At 43.5% G+C, this 20852-nt stretch overlaps 1 protein-coding gene and 1 long non-coding RNA gene across 7 annotated transcripts; both read left to right on the forward strand.

Moving 5' to 3' along the window:
- Positions 1-1476: 1476 nt before the first annotated feature.
- LOC116365000 (uncharacterized) lies at positions 1477-3443 on the forward strand. Its single transcript, XR_004208058.1, has 5 exons — positions 1477-1706; positions 1909-2030; positions 2637-2734; positions 2895-3023; positions 3152-3443. It is a non-coding gene; the product is annotated as an uncharacterized LOC116365000 (long non-coding RNA).
- Positions 3444-11183: 7740 nt separating this feature from the next.
- Positions 11184-13374, forward strand: LOC116364996 (uncharacterized). Of its 6 annotated transcripts, none has more exons than XR_004208056.1 (3): positions 11184-11550; positions 11801-11884; positions 12596-13374. XR_004208056.1 is itself a non-coding variant. In XM_031817779.1 (3 exons), the coding sequence occupies exons 1-3, from the start codon at positions 12167-12169 to the stop codon at positions 12979-12981; spliced, it is 414 nt and encodes a 137-aa protein (XP_031673639.1). In that variant the 5' UTR covers positions 11185-12166; the 3' UTR covers positions 12982-13374. The 6 variants fall into 6 exon arrangements, 5 of the variants coding, with proteins under 5 accessions (XP_031673639.1, XP_031673636.1, XP_031673638.1 ...); XM_031817779.1 differs by having other exon boundaries at positions 11185-12307; positions 12596-12851; positions 12965-13374; XM_031817776.1 differs by having other exon boundaries at positions 11188-11628; positions 11801-12307.
- The last annotated feature ends 7478 nt before the right edge of the window (positions 13375-20852 follow it).

Below are 20852 nucleotides of genomic sequence, written 5' to 3' on the forward strand. Positions count from 1 at the left end.
GGCACGAGGAGGTGATATATGGCCAATTATCACGGCTAAGGGCTGTTCTAAGCACGACGCAACACGGAGTGCTGGATACAGCCCTTAGCCGTGGTATATTGGCCATATACCACAAACCCCCGAGGTGCCTTACTGTATATTAACTGGTTACCAACGTAATAAGAGCAGTAAAAATAAATGTTTTGTCATACCCGTGGTATACGGTCTGTTATAAACTGGTGGTTCGCGCCCTGAATGCTGTGATTGGCTGACAGCCGTGGTATATCAGACCATATACCACAGGAAGACAAAGTATTTAATTTTACTGCTCTAATTACATTAACCAGTTCATCATAGCAATAAGAAACCTTGGGGTTTTTGGTATATGGCCAATATACCACGGCTAAGGCTGTATCCAGGCACTCCGTGTTGTGTTGTGCGAAAGAACAGCCCTTAGCTGTGGTATATTGGCCATATACCACACCCCTCGTGCCTTTTTCCTTAAATATACCACGGCTTTCAGCCAATCAGCATTCAGGGATCGAACCACCCAGTTTATAATACTATTTATTCTCCTGTGGTTTTTAATTGACAGGTTTCTTCAGTGGCTGCTGTCCAAACTGAGATGTTCAAAGAAAAATGGACAACTATTACTTCTACCACACACACACACAGATTTTGAGTATTGGTTATTCCTACAACACACACAAATGTAATTTCAGAGACAGGAACTATGATTAGCAAAATACATATATTGGTCTCATTCTTATATTGAGACATGCAGCATTATTTAAATAAACATATATTGATCCCCATACAGCCTATGATAATGAATTGGATTTACATGCTTAGGCTTGGAAATATAGCCAGAGAAGCAAAGGACAGCACCAACCTTAGGGCAGTGTCACTGGTATTGGGGTCATAGGTCTCCTTTGGCCAAAGTGAAGAGTTGAGGCCCCTTACTGGTCTCCTTGCAATATCTGGTCTCCCACACAGAGATGGAAATCTACACCTGTTTAGACCCTGGAGGATATGCTCAGATGAAAGACAGCAGAGAGATGCAGAACGTAAAAGTTTCAAACACATTGATATGCAAATTCAGGACCATTATACACTGAAGTGGAGCATGCATCTGGTCTGAAGCATGTCAAAAGAGTAGAAATGAACTGGGACTGGAGGAATACATCACATTTAAACTAAATTATCATGTATCTGATTTAGCTACACTTATCTGTACTTGAATTGTGCTGTTTGAAAAGTGCATTTCAATAAAGCTTTTTAAATTGCAGTTATTGTGTCAGACAGATTTTTGTCTTAATTAATTACATCAGGGGTTCTTAAACTTTTTACATCAAGGAATATTATTATACTGATATTATCTTACCTGTTATCAGTGGGGGGATTTATTCTGTTGCTCTGGACTGTATCCCACGGTAGGTGGCGGTAGTGAACCAATAAATAGTTGTATTGCTCGCCAGAAACCCAACCAGGCTGGCAGACAGTTGTTACCATGCAACGAGCAGACGCTTGCGAAAAGTACTTGCTACACAATTGGCAAAATTGCCTGCTGCTGTATACATAGCGCGCGTGTGTGTATGTTGCTAACCTAGCTAGTTAGCTAGCCATCAATAAAGTTCCCAATGTTACAACATGGCAGACGGCTGGAGCACCGACACCGGAGAGGCTGCCTATCGTTCCCGGGATGCTGTCAAAAACCTTACAATTAAGTAAGTTGCAGTTGGCCGTTGTGTGGCTTTTAGTCCTTGCATTGCCATATAAGCAAGACACTGTCGTTAGCTCTCAAAGCAGATGATGATGATCAACACCCAGTATATTGCTTGACCTGATCCCTGAGTTTGCCATGAAAACATGGCATTTAGCTAGCTAGAATCCTGTTTACTTTGTTTATATTTACAATGGTGTTTACAGGATCCGTATTCAGAGAGTCACCTCCACAGCAGCCCTCTCCCAACACCTTCAGCAGCAGGTTTGGACTCAACAGGAGAGGGGAGGCATTGAGCTGGACACCCTCAACTCACAGACTCAATCAGGTGTTAACACTGTTTTGAAACAGGAAGATGATGTTAGATGTTTTGAAACAGAAAGATGTCAGATGCTTCTTAGTTGAGTAGATGTCATTTTCGTGGTGACTAGATATGGACCACAACATCTTGGTTTTGTTTCAGCCAGAAATTATGAGGAGTTAGTGGTAGGCTGGCAGGAGAAGCTGTTCAGTCAGTGTCCTTATAACAAATAAGAATTTACTGTTTAGGATAGTTTGTTGCATAGTAAGGTGTGTGTGTGTGTGTGCACAATATGAAGTGGTCAGTATGCCAGACTCCGCTGGAGAGACAATACCACACAGACATCATGGCTCAGGAGCGGACCAGGGGCAGACGGAACTGCAGGATTTTCACCTACACCGATTCTGACTGCTACACCAATTGGGAAGGGGTGGTTTTCAACAGAATCTCCATTTCTGTAACGGTTCTGTAACCAAAGACTCTGGGAGACGGGAAGCAAGTATAGGGGGAGGATTTTATAGGGGGAGCTGGAGCAGACGTGACAATTTCATTATTCAAAACAAAGCATTTACCTATTTTCTGTCCAAAAGAAACGTTAGTGTTTTAAAGCTGTTTTTGATGTACTCACTACAGCATTCCCAGAGTATGGTGACGCAGGTCAAGTCCAATCCTACCTTACTGGCACATAGGATGGCCAATGTCAGACACAGACGACAGGACAGACGCCCAGTGTAGGTCCCTGTTACTCACCAAAGTTAATTATTATTAAAGTGAATGTAATTGAAGCAGCATTGATGCGTCGTGCTGCTTTGAAGACAGTGTACCGGTATGTTCACATTACACCATACCCTTCTATGCAAAATGTGTTTATGGTATTCTGTTGGTCTGCAGTGACAGCACCATCCCCAAGTCCAGGCTGATTACCTGGGAGCCCTTGTAGGACTTTGTGAAGACCAGCCACATGGTCAACACACCTGTACAGACCATGCACATCATGGGGGACCTGGGACCAGCAGGCAAGTGAGTAGCACAAGGGGAAAAACCACTATGTAGCCTATACACTTATTACACTGCTTTGTATGTAATAACTTTGAAGTAGATTCCAATTCAGGCATTGAAAAGTGGCATTTTATTATTGTATTTCTCAGACTTGGCCAAAAGGAGAAGGAATGCTTGTGCACGATAAGAGCAGATGGAAATGGAGTGGTTACCATCAAACCAGACTTCAACAAAGGCAAGGAGCACTACAGGCCAGTGACCTGCACCCGCTGAAGTCAAAATATTTTACCCCTAGCTCAAGTAAGGGTCACTTACTTGGTAGCAGAATTTATACATTCCCAGCCATTTACTGTGATATGATGCTGTTTGTTTGCACCCAAGGTTGAGACGGAGGGGGAGAAGAGGGAGGTGTGGCGACAGAACAGCAGCAGTGCATATATTTTTTCACCTTTATTTAACCAGGTAGGCAAGTTGAGAACAAGTTCTCATTTACAATTGCGACCTGGCCAAGATAAAGCAAAGCAGTTCGACACATACAACGACACAGAGTTACACATGGAGTAAAACAAACATACAGTCAATAATACAGTATAAACAAGTCTATATACGATGTGAGCAAATGAGGTGAGATAAGGGAGGTAAAGGCAAAAAAAGGCCGTGGTGGCAAAGTAAATGCAATATAGCAAGTAAAACACTGGAATGGTAGATTTGCAATGGAAGAAAGTGCAAAGTAGAAATAAAAATAATGGGGTGTAAAGGAGCAAAATAAATAAATTAAATACAGTAGGGAAAGAGGTAGTTGTTTGGGCTAAATTATAGGTGTGCTATGTACAGGTGCAGTAATCTGTGAGCTGCTCTGACAGTTGGTGCTTAAAGCTAGTGAGGGAGATAAGTGTTTCCAGTTTCAGAGATTTTTGTAGTTCGTTCCAGTCATTGGCAGCAGAGAACTGTAAGGAGAGGCGGCCAAAGAAATAATTGGTTTTGAGGGTGACTAGAGAGATATACCTGCTGGAGCGTGTGCTACAGGTGGGAGATGCTATGGTGACCAGCGAGCTGAGATAAGGGGGGACTTTACCTAGCAGGGTCTTGTAGATGACATGGAGCCAGTGGGTTTGGCGACGAGTATAAAGCGAGGGCCAACCAACGAGAGCGTACAGGTCGCAATGGTGGGTAGTATATGGGGCTTTGGTGACAAAACGGATTGCACTGTGATAGACTGCATCCAATTTGTTGAGTAGGGTATTGGAGGCTATTTTGTAAATGACATCTCCAAAGTTTAGGATTGGTAGGATGGTCAGTTTTACAAGGGTGTGTTTGGCAGCATGAGTGAAGGATGTTTACATTCTAACCAGACACCTAGGTATTTGTAGTTGTCCACGTATTCTAAGCCAGAGCCGTCCAGAGTAGTGATGTTGGACAGGTGCAGGCAGCAATCGGTTGAAGAGCATGCATTTAGTTTTACTTCTATTTAAGAGCAATTGGAGGCCACAAAGGAAGAGTTGTATGGCATTGAAGCTTGCCTGGAGGGTTGTTAACACAGTGTCCAAAGAAGGGCCAGAAATATACAGAATGGTGTCGTCTGCGTAGAGGTGGATCAGAGACTCACCAGCAGCGAGAGCGACATCATTGATGTAAACAGAGAAGAGAGTCGGTCCAAGAATTGAACCCTGTGGCACCCCCATAGAGACTCCCAGAGGTCCGGACAGCAGACCCTCCGATTTGACACATTGAACTCTATCAGAGAAGTAGTTGGTGATCCAGGCGAGGCAATCATTTGAGAAACCAAGGCTGTCGAGTCTGCCGATGAAGATGTGGTGATTGACAGAGTCGAAAGACTTGGCCAGATCAATGAATATGACTGCACTGTAATGTTTCTTATCAATGGCGGTTAAGATTGTTTAGGACCTTGACTACACTCAATAAGTAGGAGTAACTTACAAAAAGCTCTGGACATAGGTATTTTTTTATGACTTGAGGAGCCTGTTCTCGGCTATACTGGTCTGCATTTCTGCCATGCTGTCTATATTTTCGGCCATCTCTCCTGTGCATTTCTTGAATGCCACTTTCAACCTCCAAGTCATTCAGCCAACTGTCCAGGTCTACTGCCTTAGGATCACCATTACTGCAGTTTCTCTTCATCTCTTGGATCATCTTTTACCTCAGATTCACAGTCAGTGAAGGAGTAGATGGAAAAGTCATCAGAACTGGAGGATGAGATCACGTCATCATATTTTCTCTCTATCAGCCGAGTCACCCTTCCAGACTGAGGAGACAGAGAAAGGCATGTACTCATGGCAGCCATAGAATACACTGGCATTGACCCTCAAGGACATGTAGAATATGTAGGCAATTCAACATGGTTGTACAAGTAGTGAGTAATACATGGGTAACTGAAAATGCAATAAATGCAACTCTCATAACATTAGGGGTGGGGCTAAAGACCTTCCATAGAATAGGATTCTTTAGCATCTCGAATGGATGATTGTCAATTCAACCAAGCCAACCAAAATGGCCATATGAATCAACAGATTGATCTAACTGTTGTGTCTAATGGAACAGCAGAGATGACCTGGCTAAGAGGCTCTGGATTGATGTTCCATCCGTCCCTAGATGTCTGGTCCTGCCCACAGCTCACAATGATTGGCTATAAACAGTAAAGAATGAACTAAACACTGCTTTGCTCATTGCAGAATGTATAACTAATGTGCATATGTTACTGATTTCAGTTTGAAATGACTTACAGGTTTTGTTCTTCTGTACACCTTGTCGGTTGGCCACATCACAGAATCAGGGGTGTTTACCCTCATTGGATTCATCCGTCAACACATCACTCAATTTAAAAGGTGATAATATAACAAAAACAGGACAAAACAGACATGTATTGTAAATTTACCACATAAGAGCTGCGTCTTAAAGCTCTTTTGATTCTCTCATTATTACGATCCATTGCTTTCTGGGGGAAACATTTCCATCAATATTGTATGTATATATAATATATGTGTGAGTGTGTATATACACAGATTTGGATAACATTAACTTAAGAGACCACTGCAAAATGATCAGTTTCTCTGGGTTTACTATTTATAGGTATGCGTTTGGGTAAAATGAAAATTTTTGTTTTATTCTATAAACTACTGACATTTCTCCCAAATTCCAAATAAAATTTTTGTCATTTAGAGCATTTATTTGCAGAAAATTACAACTGATCAAAATAACAAAAACAGATGCGGTGTTGTCAGACCTCGAATAATACTTATATATATATATTTTGTTTTTGTAAAAAAAAATGTGAATTTTACTCCTTTTTCTCCCCAATTTTGTGGTATCCAATTGTTGTAGTAGCTACTATCTTGTCTCATCGCTACAACTCCCGTACGTGCTCGGGAGAGACGAAGGTTGAAAGTCATGTGTCCTCCGATACACAACCCAACCAAGCCGCACTGCTTCTTTAACACAGCGCGCATCCAACCCGGAAGCCAGCCGCACCAATGCGCCGGAGGAAACACCGTGCACCTGGCCACCTTGGTTAGCGCACACTGCGCCCAGCCCGCCACAGGAGTCGCTGGTGCGCGATGAGACAAGGACACCCCTACCAACCAAGCCCTCCCTAACCCGGGCGACGCTAGGCCAATTGTGCATCGCCCAACGGACCTCCCGGTCGCGGCCGGTTACGACAGAGCCTGGGCCCTTAACCACTGCGCCACCCGGGAGGCCCTTAATACTAATATTTTAACTTAGGAAGAGTTCTGAAATCATTAATTGGAGGAATAACCCTGATTTTCAATCACAGCTTTCATGCGTCTTGGCCACCAGTCTTTTACGTTGGTGTTGGGTGACTTTATGCCATCCTGGCTCAAAAATCCAAGCAGCTTGGCTTTGTTTGATGGCTTGTGACCATCCATCTTCCTCTTGATCACATTCCAGACGTTTTCAATGGGGTTCAGGTCTGGAGACTGGGCTGGCCGTGACAGGGTCTTGATCTGGTGGTCCTCCATCCACACCTTGATTGACTTGACTGTGTGGCATGGATCATTGTCCTACTGGAAAAACCAATCCTCAGAGTTGGTGAACATTGTCAGAGCAGAAGGAAGCAAGTTTTCGTCCAGGACAACCTTGTACGTGGCTTGATTCATGCGTCCTTCACAAAGATAAATCTGCCCGATTCCATCCTCCACAAAATTTCACAGTGGGTGCGAGACACTGGCTTGTAGGCCTTTCCAGGTCTACGTCTAACCATTAGACGACCAGGTGTTGGGCAAAGCTGAAAATTGGACTCATCGGAGAAGATGACCTTACTCCAGTCCTCTACTATGGTCTTTTGAAAACCTCAGCCTGGCACTTCTTTGCTTCTCATTGATGAAGGGCTTTTTTCTAGCTTTACACAACTTCAGCCCTGCCCCTAGGAGCCTGTTTCAAACCATCCTCACCGTGCGCTTCACCTCAGCTGCATTAACCTACAAAAATAATGGCAAACTGCCTTGTTCAGGGGCAGAATGACAGATGTTTACCTTGTCAACTCTGGGATTCGATCTTGAAACCTTTTGGTTACTAGTCCAACGCTCTAACCACTAGGCTACCTGCCACCCCAATGAACTGCTGTCTTTGAAATGTTAAGGATGGAAGCATCCTGTATCCCTCTGCCAGTAAAGCCCTTCTTTTCCTCACTCAAAATGTTCCTTTTCAACTCTTCTGGCATAGTTAATGGTTATTTTTTGATTCCCAATTACTTTTGAGGTACTACTAGCACTGATTTAAACATCCAGCTGGTCCTATTCCAAGAGGATAGTGATGACCACAGCGGTTTTTATACTTTTCCTCGTTAAATAAGATTTGGTTCAGGTGACCACCTAATCAGTACCCCATTCAGTAGAATGAGGTGTGCCTGTGTGGGAAATCAACAGACACTGGAATGGAATTTCTGCCATACATGTAGAGATTCTGATTACAGTAACATTTGTTAATTCTTTCCAGAGCTCTGAGTGTATGTGGTACCCTGTATACAGGTTGGGAAGGCTGTGCACCAAAAGGCCAAAGGTTACCTGCAACAACCTGAGTGAGGAAAGAGATTATACAGATGAAATCTAATCTGAACACAGTGTATGTAGGGAATTAATGCTTGGTTACGTCATAATACGTCACAGCTTTATGACTGCGCATAATACATCGCAAGAGAAAGGCTTGTTTGGAGTCTAACTAGTGGTATTGTCTTCTCACTGGTTGTAGCTAGCTGAATAACGAAAGTGATGTACATATTTCCTACTGACTGAGTAATGGTTGTATCGATGGTTGGTTGGATGTTTTTTTTTTTACATAGATAGGCTAACAGGATATCAATAGAAAGAAACCATTCCTTGCCCCCCAAAAATAATTTTGCACTTTGAGTAACAAGCACTAAGGGACCACAATGGAATTCGTTGATTTTATTGCGTTGTCCCTGACACGTTTTATTTTATTAAACAGTTTTATTTTTTTTACTAAACTGTCAAATATATCTATCTCACTTTCTATCTAACTCAAATGGGCTGTTGAGAACTCTGATCATCACATTTCAGGCACAAGCCAGCAGGTGGCAGTGTCTTTAAATGCAGCACTGCCTTAGTGCTTCTACACCTGCATTGCTTGCTGTTTGGGGTTTTAGGCTGGGTTTCTGTACAGCACTTTGAGATATCAGCTGATGTACGAAGGGCTATATAAATAAATTTGATTTGATTTGATGATCTGAGCATCAAATAACTTTGGTTGTGAACGTGGTTAATAAAAATGCGGAAATCCATTACATTTGCTTTGGTTTAGCAATTTATCTACCCTGTCTTAGTTAAAGTGTTGTGCAATATTGGAGGACAGGTGTCGTAACTGACATTTTTGTATTGTGCTTGATTATCCACTGGTATTAGTTTGACATATGTACTGAGCATCAAAAATCAGTTTTGAAAGATGTGGAAGAATTTGGGGTGAGCTGTTGTAACTTCTCAAGGGATATGTTCTGTGTTGGACTGTGATGTTATGCGTTTCATAGACTACTGGTATGTCTGCGTCCTAACACAAGGCCATTGTGTTCCGGAACTATTGATTTATAGAAGAAACTGTTGTGTGAATACAATATGATTGTATTATCACCTCCCACTATATAAGGGACATGTAACCATTTCATCCTTGCTGTGAAATTAGAGATGGCTCTCCTCTGCAGCTGCTTGTATTAAATATGTTTATTACATTGTTAAATATAGGATTATCACCACAGCAAGCAAAGTACTTGGAGTCAAACAGACAGGCCTGGATGAGATCTTTTAGGTCAGGGCCCTCCAAGTCTCACAAAATCATTTTAGACCCAAGCCACCCCTTGTACCCAGGCTTTGAACTACTCCCCACTGGGCACAGGTATAGGGCACCCCTCAGCAAGAAAAACAGAACTAGACACTCATTTGTGCCAGGTGTGATATCCCTCCTAAATAGCTCGGGCTGATGTTCCTATCGAATCAGTAAGGCCAGCAGGCTAGTCATTTTTTAAATGTTTCATTGGTATGTAACTGTTATGAAAGTTGTATTGTAAATGTTGTTTTGTATTAAAACGCCACTTTAAACGTGTACATGACACTGCAACAACATTTCCCCATGGGGACAATAAAGTCAGTAAGTAAACCCTGCCTTAATCTTGGAATAAAATTTTCCACAACTGTGGTTCAGAGATTCAAGAGTTTTACTCCTGAGTTGAGGCTAACGAGTGGCATTGATCCTGTTATTATCATGTAATTTGTTTTGTTTATTGTCAATACATGTCTCAGGTTATCAAAGGATGCCTTCAGTCTTGGAAGTACAGTTTTTGGCAATGGGCATGGTAAGTTAGCAAGGAGGGGCTGAGTGACACAAGCTCATCACATACCCCTTCCACCACAAGAAAGTGACCCAGATACTCCTCAGCATTGGGCTTCTGGTGCTCCTCTGTGGTGGGATTGAGAAGAGTGTGGGCACTGTTTGGTTACTCCTCATGTTTCAGCTGCTCTCTATCAGCACAGGGGTGTTGTACACAATTCTGGGGCTGGTAGTGTTTGGTGCATCTGCCCAGAATCAAGTGGAGGGGTTAGTTCCTGTATCCCTCTCCCTTATGGGTATGGCCACAGTGTACTCACTTATGGTTAAGGGCTTTCTTTTTGGGGTCAGTGTACCCATGTTAGCCCTGCCCTGGCTGTTTCTGCTCATAACATTTTTGGTCCCACACACTGTCTTACTCTGCAACGTCATCATCACAGGGCAGGATCTGTATCCTTACTCCAAATAACTGAAGCAGTCGGCAGTCGCCAGTTTCCTGCCAACACATTGGTGCAGCTGGCTTCTGTGTGAAGAAGCAGTGTGGCTTGGCAGGGTTGTGTTTCGGAGGACGCATGGCTCTCGACCATTGGCTTTTTCAAGTCCGTAGAGGAGTTGCAGCGATGGGACAAACTGTAACTACCAATTGGATGTCACAAAAAAAAATTTAAAAGCACCAAAACATTTCTATAATTAATTGGTCGTTGTGCACAGTAAAGAGAAGCCATAAATTACTCCCTAGTCTAAGTATAGCAATTCAATCATTATTATTTATTTACAATTGCATGTCTTCAAGTTATAATGTTTATATACAAATAGCTATTTTGCATAAACAACTGGATCAAGTGGTAATAGTCATGCAACAGGTCATGATGGAACACGTTATTCAATATATGTAATGCAAGAGAAAAAGTTCAAAGGCACACAAATGAAAACATGAACCCTGCCATATCACTACAATAGTTTAGGGGTTTCTCTATTAAAAGAAACTGCTGAACATCACCCTTATATCATCCATTTCATACAGTTAATGTTCAGCAGAACCTCAAGTTGAAGTAAATATTTTGTATCGGACCACCAACCAACAGCATAGAAAGACACCTCGATAAAATACTTACTGAGTGGCATAGTAGTAGGTGTCAGGTGCATCGGGTTCATTGTGTCAAGAACTGCAACACTACTGGGTTTTTAGCGCTCAACAGTTTCCCGCGTGTATCAAGAATGGTCCACCACCCAAAGGACATCCAGACAACTTGACTACTGTGGGAAGCATTGGAGACAACATGGGCCAGCATCTCTGTGGAACGCTTTCAACACCTTGTAGAGTCCATACCTGACGAATTGAGGCTGTTATTAATATTGGGGAGGTGTTCCTAATGTTTTGTATACTACAGGGCTAAAGAATCATATACTATGGAAGGTCCTTGAGAGTAAATGCCAGTGTATTCTATGGCTGCCATGAGTACATGCCTTTCTGTCTCCTCAGTCTGGAAGGGTGACTCGGCTGATAGAGAAAATATGATGAGGTGAACTCGTCCTCCTATTCTGAGGACTTTTCCATCTACTCCTTCACTGACTGTGAATCTGAGGTAAAAGAGTTGTACCCTACCGTCCTTGTCTTTGTTGAGTGACATCACTGTGAGGAGGATGGTCTCTGACAAGTTGACTGATACCCAGTGTGATGATGAGGATCATGTAAGGAGGACACCACCGCTGAAAGTTAAGGATGAGGAGGATATAAAAGGTAACAAAGCTTGAAGTGAGTTATATGGTAGAAGACGACGATCTGTCTCTCCACTCCTACGACGAGTCAGACTTCCTGGTTAGTTCTGCATATTGCATGGGGGATTGGAAATGATACAGACAATTATATTGATAGATCTCAAAATGTATCTGCAATATTAAAGCAGATCTCTCCCCCACACACACGTTTTTGAATAACTCTTGCTGAATGTGGAGAATGGACTATGACCAGCTAGCTCTCTGACACACAGCTTGATGATGGCAATGACGCCTCTACTGAGGACAGTCCAGAGCCTCCAAAGGAACCACAAGGACCAGTGAAGGACCATCGACTGGTAGGCATCTTTTAAATTTGTGTGTGTGTGTCACATCTCAATGGTTTGACCCTATGTCTGTAGAGATTATTGTGGCCAAGGCCAACCTCCTCCTCCCTGCCTCTGTGAGTTCACTGAATAAGGTGTCACACCAGCTTGAGGTGGTCCCCACTGTCCGGCCCTGCGGACAGCAGCTGGACAAGAAGACACAGTGGACCAACACCAACGAGGAGAGTCTGAGGAGGATCAAAGAGAACCTGACCTCAATAGAATTCAACCTGGAGGAAGGTCTGAAGATGCACAATGATGGTCAGGACATCAATCAAGAGGCCGAAGAAGAATGAGGGATGCTGTAGAGGATGGATTGCAAAGTGGATGGGGAGGAGGAAGGAGAGACTGAGGGACAAAGACATGGCTAGGGAGGTCAAGAGGATGGGTGAGAAGGTGAGGGCACTGATCCAAGTGATGAAGAGAACTGCAGTGAAGGTGATCTTAAGGCAGTAGACCTGGACAGTTGGCTGAATGACATGGAGGTTGAAATTATAGACAGCATGGCAGAAATGCAGACCATTATAGTCGAACAGGCTCCTCAAGTCTGAAAAAAATAACAATGTCCAGAGTTTTGTAAGTTACTCCTACTTATTGAGTGTAGTCATGTATCTGCAATGTGTTTAATGTGTTTGTTTTTAACATAGCACTTTCTTGATATTTGACTTGTTTCTGGTCCTACAGAGCCCAGGGAAGGTCTCTGGTCCTGTGTCTGGCAAGACTGGCCTCTCTCCTCTTGAGACCTCAGCACCCCGGACCCTGGCTGAAGCCCTACGGGCCCTGCCCTCTGCTGTGGCCCCTCCCTCCCCAGATAATGTCCCAAGGCCTCTGACTCCTCTCAGCCCTGTAGTTATCACTCCGTCCTCTACAGAGAACTTCCCATACCGCCGCAGCCCTCGGCTGGCCCCCATAACCAACCTGAGTGTAACCGCCCCCACAGGTGAGAGGAAATACAAGAAGGGTATATTTCCCGGAAGTCCTAGGTATAGTAGCTCAAGAGAAGAGAAAACCCATAAGCTTACATTACTTTATCTCCTTGTCCAAAATATTCAGGAAGGGAAGGTCAATAAGAAAAAGAAGTGCAAGGCCAAAAAAGTAGTTAAGCAAAAGAAGGCCGGTAAGATGCAACAGATGGAAAATGTTGGAGGAAGTAAGGAGGAGGACAAGAAGAGGAAATAGAGGGAGAAGTGGAACATAACCAGGGAATACTAGACTAGAAAATTCTAGAAATAGAATGAGGTAGCAGAGAAAGAGCAGCTATCTGAGGTGCCTTAATACTATTATTAACTGGTTACCAATGTAATTAGAGCAGTAAAAATAATGTTTTGTCATACCCGTAGTATATTGTTGTAAACACACACACAGATTTTGAGTATTGGTTACTCCTACAACACACACAAATGTAATTTCAGAGACAGGAACTATGATTAGCAAATACTTATATTGGTCTCGTTCTTATATTTTGAGACGTGCATCATTCTTAAAAAAAATATATATATTGGTCCCCATACTGCCTAGCCAGGTGGCTTGTGATAATGAGTTGGATTTACATAGTGCTTAGAAGCGCTTTCACATTCTTAGGCTTGGAAATATAGCCAGGAGAAGCAGGGTCAACACCTCTACTCATGCCATAAGTGCCATGACATATTTAGTAACCACAGAGAGATAAGACCTCTGTCTCCACATTCTCATCCAAAGGACAGCACCAACCTTAGGGCAGTGTCACTGGTATTGGGGTCTTAGGTCTCATTTGGACAAAGGGAAGAGAAGATGCCCTTTACTGGTCTCCTTGCAATATCTGGTCTCCCACACAGAGATGGAAACCTACACCTGTTTAGACCCTGGAGGATATGGCTTCAGATGAAAGACAGCAGAGAGATGCAGAACGTAAAAGCTTCAAACACATTTATATGCAAATTCAGGACCATTGTACTCTGAAGTGGAGCATGCATCTGGTCTGAAGCATGTCAAAAGAGTAGAAATGAATTGGGACTGGAGGAATACATCACATTTAAACTAAATTATCATGTATCTAATTTAGATACACTCATCTGTACTTTTTTGTTTGAAATGGGACTTTCCAATAAAGCTTTTTATATTCCAATTATTTGTGTCAGACAGATTTGTCTTAATGAATTACATCAGGGGTTCTTAAACTTTTTACAGCAAGGGAATATTATTGTACTGACATTACCTAAATGTTATCAGTGGGGGGTGTTTAATCTGCTGTTCTGGTCTATATCCCACGGTAGGTGGTGGTAGAGCACCAATAAATAGTTGGATTTTTCACCAGAAACCCAAGAAGGCATGCAAGCAGTTGCTCCCGATGCCATTTCGGTACACTGCAGCATCCACCGAGAGGCTCTTGCTGCCAAAGGAATGCCTGACAGCTTGAAAGACATTTTGGACACTACTGGGCAAATGGTTTACTTTGTTAAAGCAAGGCCCCTGATCTCTCGTGTATTATCTGCACTATGCAATGATATGGGCAGCGACCATGTAACGTTTGTACAACAAACAGAAGTGTGCTGGTTATCAAGGGGCAAAGTATTGACACATTCTTTTAGAATTGAGAGACGAGCTTAAAGTTTTCTTTACTGACCATCATTTTCACTTGTCTGACCGCTTGCATGATGATGAGTTTCTCACACGACTGGCCTATCTAGGTGATGTTTTTTCTCTCCTGAATGATCTGAATCTAAGATTACAGGGACACTCCGTAACAATTTTGAGGGTGCGGGACAAAATTGAGGCTATGATTAAGAAGTTGGCGCTCTTCTCTGTCAGCATTACAAGGACAACACACAGGTACTTCCATCATTGTATGATTTTTTTGCGTGCAAATGAACTACAGCTTACGGACAATGTCAAATGTGATATAGCGAAGCACCTGAGTGAGTTGGGTGAGCAATTAAGCAGGTACTTTCCCGAAACGAATGACACAAACAACTGGATTCATTATCCCTTTCATGCCCTGCCTCCAGTCCACTTACCTTTATCTGAACAAGAGAAATTGCAACAACCGCTTCTGTGAAAATGGAATTTAATCAGAAGCCATTGCCAGATTTCTGGATTGGGCTGCGCTCAGAGTATCCTGCCTTGGCAAATCGCCTGTTAAGACACTGATGCACTTTGCAACCACGTACCCATGTGAGAGTGGATTCTCATCCCTCACTAGCATGAAAACTAAATACAGGCACAGACTGTGTGTGGAAAATGACTTAAGACTTAGACTCTCTCCAATACAACCCAACATTGCAGAGATATGTGCATCCTATCAAGCACACCCTTCTCATTAACCTGTGGTGAGTTATTCACAATTTTCGATGAACAAATAAAGTTTTATATGTAAGATAGCTAAATAAAGAGCAAAATTATTGATAATTAATATATTCTTATTTGTGCCCTGGTCCTATAAGAGCTCATTGTCACTTTCCACGAGCCGAGTTGTGACAAACTCACACTCGTTCTTATGTTTAATAAATGTATCGTATAGTGTGTGTGTGGCAGGCTTACAGTGATGGCAAACAACAACATTTGAGAGTGCGCTGAACCTGATGCTAGAGGGGGTACGTAGCTGGAGGTTGAATATTTGAATGGGTACGGGACTATAAAAAGTTTGGGAACCACTGCCCTAGATGTTAACCTATTTCATTTGGGTGAGGGGTTATTATGGGGAAAAAAATGATTCTCTATTTTGGAATAAACCGATAGATTTTTGTTATAAAATAAAGAGTGCAGCCAGACCTTTGTTGTTTCCCATCAGATTAGAAAAGTTGGAGATAATATACATTAAATGTTACACATTGTTTTTGTAGACCCACTCCAATTTGCATACTGCCCAAACAGATCCACAGGGGATGCAATCTCTATTGCACTCCACACTGCCCTTTCCCACCTGTACAACACGCTGATCCTCAACACTGGAGCCCCTCAGGGGTGTGTGCTCAGTCCCCTCCTGTACTCCCTGTTCACTCACGACTGCTTGGCCATGCACGACTCCAACACCATCATTAAGATTGCAGACTATGCAACAGTGGTAGGCCAAATCACCAACAACGACGAGACAGCCTATAGGGAGGGTTCAGAGACCTGGACGGGTGGTGCCAGAATATCAACCTATCCCTCAACGTAACCAAGACTAAGGAGATGATTGTGGACTACAGGAAAAGGAGGATCAAGCACGCCCCCATTCTCATCAATGGGGCTGTAGTGGAGGTTCTACAGCTGCAACATCGAGAGCGTTGCATCACTGCATGGTACGGCAACTGCTCGGCCTCCAACCGCAAGGCACTACAGAGGGTTGTGCGTACGGCCCAGTACATCACTGGGGTTAAGCTGCCTGCCATCCAGGACCTCTACACCAGGCGGTGTAATCAAGCCTACCACTGTTGTGTCGTCCGCAAACTTGATGATTGAGTTGGAGGCGTGTGTGGCCACGCAGTCGTGGGTGAACAGGGAGTACAGGAGAGGGCTCAGAACGCACCCTTGTGGGGCCCCAGTGTTGAGGATCAGCGGGGTGGAGATGTTGTTGCCTACCCTCACCACCTGGAGGCGGCCCGTCAGGAAGTCCAGTACCCAGGGACCCAGGGTCTCGAGCTTGATGACGAGCTTGGAGGGTACTATGGTGTTAAATGCCGAGCTGTAGTCAATGAACAGCATTCTCACATAGGTATTCCTCTTGTCCAGATGGGTTAGGGCAGTGTGCAGTGTGGTTGAGATTGCATCGTCTGTGGACCTATTTGGGCGGTAAGTAAATTGGAGTGGGTCTAGGGTGTCAGGTAGGGTGGAGGTGATATGGTCCTTGACTAAGCACTTCATGATGACGGAAGTGAGTGCTACGGGGCGGTAGTCGTTTAGCTCAGTTACCTTAGCTTTCTTGGGAACAGGAACAATGGTGGCCCTTTTGAAGCATGTGAGAACAGCAGACTGGGATAGGGATTGATTGAATATGTCCGTAAACACACCAGCCAGCTGGTCTGCGCATGCTCTGAGGGCACGGCTGGGGATGCCGTCAGGGCCTGCAGCCTTGCGAGGGTTAACACGTTTAAATGTTTTACTCACCTCAGCTGCAGTGAAGGAGAGGCCGCATGTTTTGGTTGCAGGCTGTGTCAGTGGCACTGTATTGTCCTCAAAGCGGGCAAAAAAGTTATTTAGTCTGCCTGGGAGCAAGACATCCTGGTCCGTGACGGGGCTGGTTTTCTTTTTGTAATCCGTGATTGACTGTAGACCCTGCCACATACCTCTTGTGTCTGAGCCGTTGAATTGAGATTCTACTTTGTCTCTATACTGACGCTTAGCTTGTTTGATTGCCTTGCGGAGGGAATAGCTGCACTGTTTGTATTCAGTCATGTTTCTGGTCACCTTGCCCTGATTAAAAGCAGTGGTTCGCGCTTTCAGTTCCACGCGAATGCTGCCATCAATCCACGGTTTCTGGTTTGGGAATGTTTTAATCGTTGCTATGGGAACGACATCTTCAACGCACGTTCTAATGATGTTGTTGTCTGACGCAATATGAAACATATCCCAGTCCACGTGATGGAAGCAGTCTTGGAGTGTGGAATCAGATTGGTCGGACCAGCGTTGAACAGACCTCAGCGTGGGAGCTTCTTGTTTTAGTTTCTGTCTGTAGGCAGGGAATAACAAAATGGAGTCGTGGTCAGCTTTTCCGAAAGGAGGGCGGGGCAGGGCCTTATATGCGTCGCGGAAGTTAGAATAGCAGTGATCCAAGGTTTTGCCAGCCCTGGTTGCGCAGTCGATATGCTGATACAATTTAGGGAGTCTTGTTTTCAGATTAGCCTTGTTAAAATCCCCAGCTACAATGAATGCAGCCTCAGGATGTATGGATTCCAGTTTGCAAAGAGTCAAATAAAGTTTGTTCAGAGCCATCGATGTGTCTGCTTGGGGGGGAATATATATGGCTGTGATTATAATCGAAGAGAATTCCCTTGGTAGATAATGCGGTCGACATTTGATTGTGAGGAATTCTAATTCTCAGGTGAACAGAAGGACTTGAGTTCCTGTATGCATTTGTGACCACACCACGTCTCGTTAGCCATAAGGCATACGCCCCCGCCTCTCTTCTTACCAGAAAGATGTTTGTTTCTGTCGGCACGATTTGTGGAGAAACCAGCTGGCTGCACCGACTCCGATAGCGTCTCTCCAGTGAGCCATGTTTCCGTGAAGCAAAGAACGTTACAGTCTCTGATGTCCCTCTGGAATGCTACCCTTGCTCGGATTTCATCAACCTTGTTGTCAAGAGACTGGACATTGGCGAGAAGTATACTGGGGAGTGGTGCACGATGTGCCCGTCTCCGGAGTCTGACCAGAAGACCGCTACGTTTCTCTCTTTTACGAAGTCGTTTTTTGGGGTCGCCGGCTGGGATCCATTCCGTTGTCCTGGGTGAAAGGCAGAACACAGGATCCGCTTCGCGAAAGTCATATTCTTGGTCGTACTGATGGTGAGTTGACGCTGCTCTTATATTCAGTAGTTCTTCTCGACTGTATGTAATGAAACCTAAGATGACCTGGGGCACTAATGTAAGAAATAACTGCATAGTTTCCTTCCGGCGCCATCTCTGTCGGCGCCGGAAGTTCTCAACTTTGATATGATTTGTAAGTGAAAGTAGGCAAAAACAGAGGTGATTATGATATGAAATATTGCATCAGGACATCTATCATGCTGTGAAGATCCTTCTTGTATATGAACTCATTTCAAATGTAAGGTATTGAAGGCATTCTATTTTTGCTGTCTGTAAATGTATTTACAAAATTCAACATGGCTGCCTATTCAGATGCTCTAGGAAGGTTGTGTAAATACAGAGAGAAGAGTTCAATTAGAGTAAAATATCCATACTTGTAGCACATTCATATTGTACCATGTATTGTTCAATTCATACATTTAAATTGCAGTAACTATTCAGTCATTGTGCTTTGTTTTTCATCGGTTCATTAAAGAATAGGTCTTTGATTAAGTCATGGTAAACTGTAAAAATGGTGTTCCTTTGAACTTTTTCTCTTGCATTACTGATATTGAATAACGTGTTCCATCATGACCTGTTACATGACTATTACCACTTGATCCAGTTGTTTATGCAAAATAGCTATTTGTATATAAACAGTATAACTTGTACACATGCACTTGTAAAGAAATTATAATAATTGATGTGCTATACTTAGTCTTGGTTGTAATTTATGGCTTCTCTTTACTGTGCAAAACGACCAATTTATTATTTATATATTTTTTGTACTTTTATCTTTTTTTAATCCCCCAATTTTCATGATATTCAATTGGTAGTTGCAGTGTTGTCCCATCTCTGCAACTCCCCTATGGACTCGGGAGAAGCGAAGGTCAAGAGCCATGCATCCTCCGAAACAGGACCCTGCTAAGCTGCACTGCTTCTTGACACACTGCTCGCTTAACCCGGAAGCCGCACCAATGTGTTGGAGGAAACACCGTGCAGCTGGTGACCAAAGTCAGCGGGGCCATCTGTGCGCCGCCTCATGGGACTCCTGGTCACGGCCGGCTCGAACCCAGGTTTGTAGTGACACCTCAAGTACTGCGATGCAGTGCCTTAGACCGCTGCGCCACTTGGGAGGCCCAACTACCTTATTTTCTAAAGATGACATCATAATCTGCCCTTGTAGCCCACACTCTTGATAACCTCAACCACTGCTCCCTGCTCCAGAATTGGGCAATTATACATTGCCCAACAAACTGCATGTAATGGATCTAATTTACTGGTGAGTGGATGCTATTTCATTTCATTGCTGTAAGTAGTTAAGGAAAGAAAAACTGAATACATCTGTGGAATATAAATTGCCGGATTTATAAAGGATGTATAAATCAAGAGTGCCAAGAGCTATGTCTACCATATGTGTAGAACAACACAAAGTACAAGCCAAAAGGAGTGGTCTTTCATTCAACTGACAATCAAAAACGTCTTGCATTGATTTGACCCTGAACATTCAGAGTTTGATTGACTCTTCAAACCAAAATCATCAGTGAAGAAACCGTGTACCTTTTAAGTACTACCTTATAGTACTTCAAACCCCATGTCCAAGTATTTTACATTTCAACGTATAACAAATGTGAGAGAGCTATCATTCAACGAGTTGTCTATGTTATCAATCTGTCAATGAAGACACCGGTGCCCCTGGGTGAACCATCACAGACTCGGGCATGTTTGCTGTGAAACTCTGGGGGGCACTGACAGACAGACTGGAGAGAATGTTGAGAATGTAGATGTTGAGCCACTGGAGCCCAGTGACTGCTGGTTTGAGAGGCAGATGTCTGCCAATGACTGTGTCCGTGACTATGTCCATGGCCCAGCCTTCAAATGTCTTTGGTGTGGTCTCGGTAGCCTGTAGGTTGGAGGAAACTGGAGCGTAGGCTTGGACTGGGTAGGAATGATTCTGGAACCAATGAGAATGTGGAGAGTTTACAGAGAGCTTATCTAACTAAACAGTGATTCTCTAACTAATCATGGGGGACCACTAGGTGCCTATTGTACAGTATTCAATTACAGCTGAGGATCATCTATTGAAACTGCTCATTATACTGTAGTACATCATGTACTCTGGCTTGCACCCAGCAATCATGTTCATTTAATGACCTCTCGTCTTGTAGGATAAATGATGCATCTAGTGCTTTCTCAGTACTCAGGGTGGGTGGACTGTCTTCCTTCTCTATTGATGTAGGGTCATACAGGACATCAATGTTCAGGGGCACAACTTTCACTGGGGACAGGGAGACATCCCCCCCCATTCTGAAATTGCATTTTTGTCCCCCCCAGATGTATCATTGAAAGGTGATACAAAACGAGGCAAAAGTGTGCTTTAGGGCCTTGAGGATGCGGTTGGGTTGGCTGTTTGGACTATTTATCTGACCGGATGGGGAGAAAAAACACTTCTAAAACCAAAGTTGTCCCTCAGAAGCCTG

Source organism: Oncorhynchus kisutch, unplaced genomic scaffold, assembly GCF_002021735.2.
Source record: "Oncorhynchus kisutch isolate 150728-3 unplaced genomic scaffold, Okis_V2 scaffold1148, whole genome shotgun sequence".
Lineage (NCBI taxonomy): Eukaryota > Metazoa > Chordata > Actinopteri > Salmoniformes > Salmonidae > Oncorhynchus > Oncorhynchus kisutch.